General features: G+C 40.7%; 1 protein-coding gene across 1 annotated transcript in view; it reads right to left on the bottom strand.

Moving 5' to 3' along the window:
* The window catches only part of ctnnd2b (catenin (cadherin-associated protein), delta 2b), a 122,346-nt gene extending 116,004 nt beyond the window's left edge, over window positions 1-6,342 (bottom strand). Inside the window, exon 1 of the mRNA XM_062405185.1 lies at window positions 6,211-6,342. Within this exon, the coding sequence (XP_062261169.1) occupies window positions 6,211-6,342 (132 nt within the window). The remainder of the gene's footprint in view (window positions 1-6,210) is intronic.
* Window positions 6,343-8,484: the final 2,142 nt, after the last annotated feature.

Here is an 8,484-nt window from a genome sequence, read left to right on the forward strand (position 1 = left end):
TCACGCTTATCCCACAATCGGCCAAACGGGGCGATAGCAACACTGTGTGTCAACTAAAGCAAAGGTGGCACAAATTGTTTTTTGTGCTATTCGGGCCATATTCACTCATTACCACATGGGCCACTTTAGATTCACTAATGAACTACATCTTGCCTAAAAAAGGCTCACATTAATTTAGGGATATTTGGGCGACAATTGCTTTCATACAAGTGGGCCTCTTAAGGTTCAGATCCATTTTGTTTTGCATGATTGCATTATGCATGATTGCATTATGTATGATTGCATTATGCATGATTGCATTATGACATCATTATCCTAAAATATGATCATAAATTATTTTCCAATCTATGTAAGCTTTAGGTTGTGTCTATACAGTCCAATAGGATGCAATTATCTCTGTGACTTCCTTATCATTTCACTTGCACAAAATATCATATGATTGGGAGCTGTTTTCTGCTCAATATAACCTTTATATTGTCTCTCTCGCTCTTTTACTAGAGGAAATATCTTGGATTCATTCCACTGTATAGGCAGAATGTTGCATTCATGTCTGCACAGTGTTTTTGTCTGCCATGATGCCTGAGGTGGCCCAAATATTCATGTATGTGGGCCATTTAGCTTTCTCTGTTTCAGGACCCTGACACCAAAGCTGTCAGAATTTGACATGCCAAAATGTGCACTGTGAAAAACGCCAATATTGTCCATTCATTTGACTAGAGAGTGATTTTAAAACTCAATCACTCTCACTTAATGAAGTATTGAGTTTGCTGCTGCTTCAATCACATCTCAGGAGACAGATAATCATTGAACCGCCATCTCATCCCTGATAGTTTGAATCACAGGTATAGAAGGAGCCTGATGTGAGGACAAACACATGAAGGTAACTGCACTTAATCTGAGCTTCACAGAGAGCTGCTGTAGCTGTAGAATACTCTGTCCTTGATTTCCATCTTGCTCAAATAGGTATCTGTCAATCTATCTATCTGGTACTGCCCGTTTTAAAGGTCAGGTCCGATGTTTTGTCAATGCCGATGGGGTGGTAAGATATGAACTATAAGATATGTACTTGGAATGGGTCACAAATATATAGCAACAAGAGCTTGTTTGTGCTTCTGGGATTTTCTTTAAATTCACATTCACATCTTTATATTTCTCAACTGACTGGATTGTTTGGACTGCTGCCAGGCTGCAAAGCAAAAGACAGTTCATCAATACCCTGGGCCACTTTCACCTGTCTCATCTGTCATTTAACAGGACAGTTTGTCAGATTTTTCAAAGAGGCCACATGGAACCTCTGTCAGAGCTGTCACTTTGCTCTGTTCATTTTTTAACATTAAATTATTGACATTTCATCATCAATATAATTTTTTTAACGTGCAATTTATTATTACATTAACACATTTTTTTCTTGTTCAGCTAAGGGAAAATATACAGAGAAGCTCTCAATCTATTTTTGAATCACAAAAAGTGTGGCTAATATAGCAAAAGAGCTATTTAAAGGGGCCCTTAGTAAAAAGTCTGCAGAAAGTCTGAAGGAGCCGATATGAGAATACAGCAGGAGCACTGCGCTCCCAGAATTCAGGCTTATTTGATGTCCCTGCAGTCTCTAAAAGCAGAGAAGGATCCAGAGCTTTCAGCCATCAAGCTCCTCTTCTGTGGAATCATCTCCCAGTTTCAGTTCCGGAGGCAGACACCATTTCTACATTTAAGAGTAGGCTTAAAACCTTCCTTTTTGATAAAGCTTATAGTTAGAGCTTGTCCAGGCTCGTCTTGGACCTACTCTTAGTTATGCTGCTATAGGTCTACAATGTCATGACACACGGAGGTTCTCTTTCCTCTTCTCCCTCTTTATCCCATTAACGTCTCATAAATACATATCTCACACTTGACTGTCAGGAGTCCTTGTACTTTATCATTCGCAGACCTAGGACTGCACCTGCAGCCACATCGTGGATCATGATGGTGGGTCGTGAATTGTGTGTTGTTTTGAACACATCTGAGTGGAGAGTTTCCCATTGCACTGTTAATGTGTAAAAGGCAAACTCTAGAGAAAGTCCTCATATAATACTGCATCCTCCGGGTCATGACTTAAAACAGCATATGAAGTAATATTCTAACGTCATAGTGATGTCATTATGATGTCATTATCCTACCATATGATCATAAATTATTTTCCAATCTATGTAAGCTTTAGGTTGTGTCTATACAGTCCAATAGGATGCAATTATCTTTGTGACTTCCTTATCATTTCACTTGGCATAAAATATCATATGATGGGGAGCTATTTTCGGATCAATATAACCTTTATATTGTCTCTCGCTCTTTTACTAGAGGAAATATCTTTGATTCATTCCACTGTATAGGCAGAAGGTTGCATTCATGTCTGCACAGTGTTTTTGTCTAGAGTTGGCATAGCTTTTGGTGGAAGGGGCCTATTTGCTATATTTTCATGGGGCCTGAAATCCATGGCGGTGCCCCTGATCGTGCCTCATCAACAGCAGATGTGTTGACACCAGAGATGATGAACGATTCGAGGACAGAAGCTGACAGATGTGATGAATACAACGTCGAATGGCTAATCAATCTCATGTGGATTGGATGAAATGGACGAAAAACAGCATCATGGAACTCCTGTTGTGAGTCGGTGGAGGGAAAAGGCTGAGTGGCAGCACGTACGTGTGTGTGTGCGTGTGTGTGTGTGTATGAGTGTGTGTGTGTGCATGTGTCTGTGTGTGTGAGTGTGTGTGCGTGTGTTTGTGTGTGTGTGTTTGTGTGTGTGTTTGTGTGTGTGTGTGTGTGTGTGTGTGTTTGTCTGCAGAGTGCCTGTGTGTTTATGTCTGTGTATCCAAATCTGTGTGAAGCCTTTTCTTGGTCTCTCATGCCTGACCTTTTCTTTATGAACCAAAATGAACAAGAAGGGATTGTGTATGTGTGTGGCTGTGTGTGTGAGTGTGTTTGTTTGTGTGTGTGTGTGTGTGTGTGTGTGTTTGTTGAGAAACACCCTGCCTCCCTTTTGCAGGCTGGTAACAAACAATGGCAACAGCCCAAACATATTGAAAAATAACACACTGAAAAAAGTATGAGAGAAAGTGACAAACGACTGACTTAGGAAATAATAATAACTTCACAGTGGCGCAGGAGCATGAAATATAAAGACTCCAACTCATAGAGGAAGAAGGAGGGAGGTGGAGGAGTGAGTTCGCCTACACTCTGTTCATAACCAACACTCCCTCCACTCCTGTCTTCGCCTCTTCGGCTTTTATTCTCTTCTCCGCAGAAGGCCATTACCATGTCCTAGATCATCTGTAAGTGAGCGTGTGCACATGACCTGTGTGTGTGTGTGTTCACGTCTACATGACCTACTTAGACCAGGAATGGTCTTCCCGAACATTGTACTTACTCAAAGAGAGGCTTCAGTCAAAAACATGCATTATTTTTGTCTACTCTAAGCATTTTCACTGTCTATCTTTAGCTTCTGAGTACTTTTCTTCAGTACATCCCATTGTACTCAAGGGCACACTGAATCCACCATATCAAGCCCCCCTCAACACACACACACACACACACAAACTGCATGCAAACCTACACATCACCAGACAGAGCTAAGAGACATGTAAACCTGTAGGACTAATGATGGACAACTGAAAAAAAGATCAATATAAATCCAGAAGAATCTGATAAGCTTTGCTTTGTATTCGAGGCATTAGATGCCCTCCAAAACCTAGAGCATGCATTACCCACAATGCAATTTATCCACAGTTATACACTCCTGATCAAAATCTCAAGACCAGTTAAAAAAAACTTTTGATCAGCTGATGAACAGCCTATTTGAGTTAAATTGTTGTTTTCAATAAATTGCCTGCTCACAACTTTTGGTCTCTTGTTCACATTTCTTCTTTTTGCATTTCGAAGCTCTACTTAGAACCTTCCTAAGATCCAACAGTGCAAAATGCAAATTCATGAAATTTTTAAGCTGGTTTTAAGATTTTGATCAGGAGTGTATAAGTTAAGTTAGTAAGGACAAATGTAGTCTGAAGCCTCTATCTTCAAGCAGAAATGAGGTGAAGTGAGAAAGTTCACTTCCTTCCTTCATGCACTATCGTAGTGAGAAAACTCATCAAAATGGTCCTTAGAAAGATATATCAATCAATCAATCAAATTTTATCTGTATAGCCCATATTGGCAAATTACAATTTGTCTCATAGGGCTTTAACATGGTGAGACTTCTTCTGTCCTTAACCCTCATCAAGAGTAAAGAAAAACTACTATAACCCTTTTAACAGGGTAAAAATACGTAGAAACCTCGGAGAGAGCCACATGTGAGGGATCCCTCTCCCAGGACGGACAGACGTGCAATAGATGCCAAGTGTAGGAAAACATCATTCAAGTGTAGGAAAACAGTATATAATAGTACATACACGCTTTTTTTACTTTTTCAAACTTGTAGCCTTCAGCCCAAACTGATACTGGCTCAAGTGACTTCACTCAAGGACATTGGTCAGATTTCAAACAGCTCCCTCTGGAGCCACAAAAGGGTTTGACAACTTTTCAGCACATTCACCAGTAGCTTCCTCCCTCAAGATATGTAAACAGACTTTGATGTGTATAGTTCCCCTTGAAGTTTAAATACATAATGAGATCATCCCCTACCATCATATTTAAAATTGAATATATTCACTCATTGTTGATTGGTTCTGTGTGACCGTAAACTAAATAAAAGAAGTTTTAAACTACACTAGTAGTGTAGCTCTGGGGGTTGGCAATGCCTGTGCAAGAATCCATCTGTTCAACAATTTGGTCCAGATTAAAATATGTAAACAACTTTTGGATTGATTAATGTTAAATTTCGCAGAGGCTTAAATTGTTTTCTGTACTTAAACACTAATGGCTTTGGTGATCCCCACCAGTTTAACTCAGCCTATCGAACAAATGTAGAGATAGTTTTCAACAAAGTGGTTCTGCCAAAAATTCCTCCTCAGGGGCTCCTAGCATTGTTGTAGACTTTTAATTTTACAAAATCTTCAATTTCAATGTAAAAGACTAGCGACTAGTTCTTTGTAACCTTTCAGACCTTTAATTCATTTCTTTGTATGTAGAGATGGATGATGTGTCTTCACTTCCTCCCACTGTCCAGTAATCAAGCCAAAAATACACTGTCAACAAACGTTGCCATTTTCTACATTTGGAGCCAAAGTCTGTGCTTTTTAATCAAGGACTTCCAAAATACATGGTGCAAGACAAACAGCTCTCTTGTATTTCCTTCACTTCCTAATATGTCCATGAACAGGAGTCGGGACATATGTGTTACCATGGTTACCAAATGCATAAATTAACAACAGTCCACTGGACATACAGCTTTCACACCAACCTAAACCAACCAATCCAAAACCGTCCGATCAACCAGACTCACTGAGTCACTGTTAACATCTTATGGTCTGGCCAAGGGGTAGTGTGGTCGTTCTACAATAAGAAGGTTGGCGGTTCAAATCCCAATCTTTCCCTTCTGCATACCGGACCACTAAAACATGGCCCCTCATACATGTTGAATGCAATAATTGTTAGTCGCTTTGGATAAAAGCATCTGCCAAATGACATGTAATGTAATATTATTGAGACTTTCTTTAGCACATGAGATGGATTGATTGGTTGAAGAACAACTTAACACCAGCTGATAATTTTGGTACTCCAGAGTGTGGCACACAGTTATCGGTCATTAAAGGTGCAACAGAGCACAGTCCTGACCGCCAGCGACTGTTCAACCACAGGGCACAGCAGAACACTGCTGCTTTTCAGCTTAGCATTAAATAAATCTGGATGTTGGTACTGTAGCAGCATGAAACTGTGTCAGAGTCAGACAGATTGGTGCAGGTTAAATGTTAACCACTGTTCTAAATCATGTTCTAAATCAAGTAATTAGTGTTGGAAATGGGTTGCAATGCACCATGATTATCTAACTGTGAATAGAATTTCATAAATCCTGGATAGTTTTCTATGCAGTGTCTGTAAAAGGTGGGTGTGACACAATGTGCAATTTGTGCCACATTAGCTCTGATGGACATTCTGTCATTTGTGTTTACTGTGTTCCGTCACCTCGTGTCAGCCTGTAAGAACTGGAAGACTTGTCCTGGAAAATTTTAGGCATTCGTACATTATTCAATATCATTAATTGTCATACCCGCACACACACACACGGACACACACAGCTCTAACCTGTTCCTTGACGGAGGCGAGGATTGCGGAGGTGGTTTCAGACTCGGAGCCGTCTCCGTTGGAGGCATTGAAGACGGGGCTCAACATGGTGGCAGCTCTGGCTGTGTCAGACGCCACCTCAGGCACTGGCATACCTCCTGGAAAAACAAGAGAACAATTTTACCATTATTAAAGACACGCTGACATGCCAGCGTTCAGGCTGAGTGGCTGTCACACCTACACTCTTGTACTTATGGATAACCACATGCACAGATATGGACGTTACAGGTAAAGATGAAGTGGTAAAGAGGGGCACACTTTTGCACACACACATGTACAGCATCAATGTAGTGGGTTACAGGGAAATTAAAGCTCACTGACAAACCAGACTGCTCATGGAAGTCTTGTAACATTTATATTCCAGTTAATATTCTTGAGAGAAGCATTACATTGTAATGTCCATATTCTGTTTTTATATGATCAATCTTACATTAATGCTACTGGAGCAACATTCTGATCAGTGCTGATTGGATGTTTTCTGTTATAATTTTTATAGACTTATTCATGTTCAGGGTCATGGAGAGCTGGAGCTTATCACATTATGCATTTGGCAAAGAGCAGTGAAACATCCTGGACAGGTGAACTGGTACATTTCGGTAACATGAATTCTAGGCCATCGAGATAAAAGAGTGCAAACGTCACATCCCTGAGAGCAAAATAACTGGTGGTAGTTTCTTAATAAAAGTGATAGCAGTAGTTCTGACAGCAGAGATTGTTGAAGTAGTAATTTGGTCACAGCAACACCATTATAGGACAAGTGCAGAACCAATTAAAGTGGAAGTGGTGTCACCTATTGGATTTGTGACAACAGGAGTATATTATATGCTCCTTCCACCAGAGGTATATCCCGTCCTGGTGAAAACAGAGGAGACCTTCTGACACATTTGCAACAAACGATGCTACAGTAATTTGTACCCGAGGCTGTGTAAGTCAATGCAGTATATTTCAAAAGGCAGAAATCAACCAACTACTACAACTATAAGGTGTTGCTAAGGAGAAGTAGTAATACAAAAAAAGTCCCGTTATTGATCTTCTTGTAGACCTATGTGTAAATCTCTCAGCTCCAACCCCATTAGCACCTCCTGAAGATATATATTTTTTGGAATTAGTCAGAAACATGTACCTTTTGTTAAAAAGCTTAGCAAGTTCCTCAACAGCTGGCAGCTTAAGTGTTCAGCACATGTTACTTAAATAAGAGTTTATAGTACGTTTTTTTTGGGACTCTTAAGAAATGGATTAGTACGCATTTGATGTAGCATTTAGTATTACCAGAAGCAAAACAGTGTGTATGGGATTAACTCCAAATAAACTGCAGAGTGAGTGATCATTAGTAATAAAAAAAAAACATGTCACACAGGGTAACACCATGGTTCATTGATAGGTTTTGAATATTTTTTCAACAACAATGGAGCTCTGTGGCACAGGGGACTAAAATGGATTCAAATACATTATGCAAAACCCATCCTATGAACCAGTCCTAGCCATTGGCAAACACACACACACACAATAACACTAACACAAACACACATGCACACACACACACACACACACCTACACATGCTTGATGCCATGTGTCATCCTTTATTTGACCATGCGTGGGAGGAAACGGGCTTCACATGTGCTATGTAATCCTGATGCTGCACAGAGCTGGTCTAACAGCTGCATCAGCCAGCTTTTACACCCTGATGAAAGACTTGTCATCACACACACACACACACATACACACACACACAAACAAACATACACATATTCGCATAACACAAAAAAGGCTGGCTGTCGGCATGAGGAAGCAGTGGCCGGGCCAAGGGGAAAGTAAAAGTGAAGCCTGTGAGCAGAGCGGAGGAATAAGAGTGGAGAGGCGGGAAGAGATGGGAAGGTGAAAGGAAAGGAGGAGTGGAAAAAGGGTGAGAATGACAACATGTAGAGGGCAAAGGAGAGGAGGAGGTGAGGGTTAGGAGAAAAGAGAGATACAAAAGAAGGGAAGACTCTTGCTTGCTGCTAGGCAACAATCTCTGGTCACTGAATGCTGGGCTGACTTGGTTCTGCTTGTCTCCCATTTTGGAGTGTGGGCTCTTCCTCCTCACCTACCTACCCCTCATCACATTTTCAAAACTCACAATTCCTCATTACCACCCAGCTTTCTATTCACACTTCCTCCCTCTCTCCTTGTTTCTCCCCCATTCCTTCTCTGCCCATTGGATCCACTTTCGCCTCCTTCCTCTTGTTGCCTTTCTG

Source organism: Platichthys flesus, chromosome 14, assembly GCF_949316205.1.
Source record: "Platichthys flesus chromosome 14, fPlaFle2.1, whole genome shotgun sequence".
Lineage (NCBI taxonomy): Eukaryota > Metazoa > Chordata > Actinopteri > Pleuronectiformes > Pleuronectidae > Platichthys > Platichthys flesus.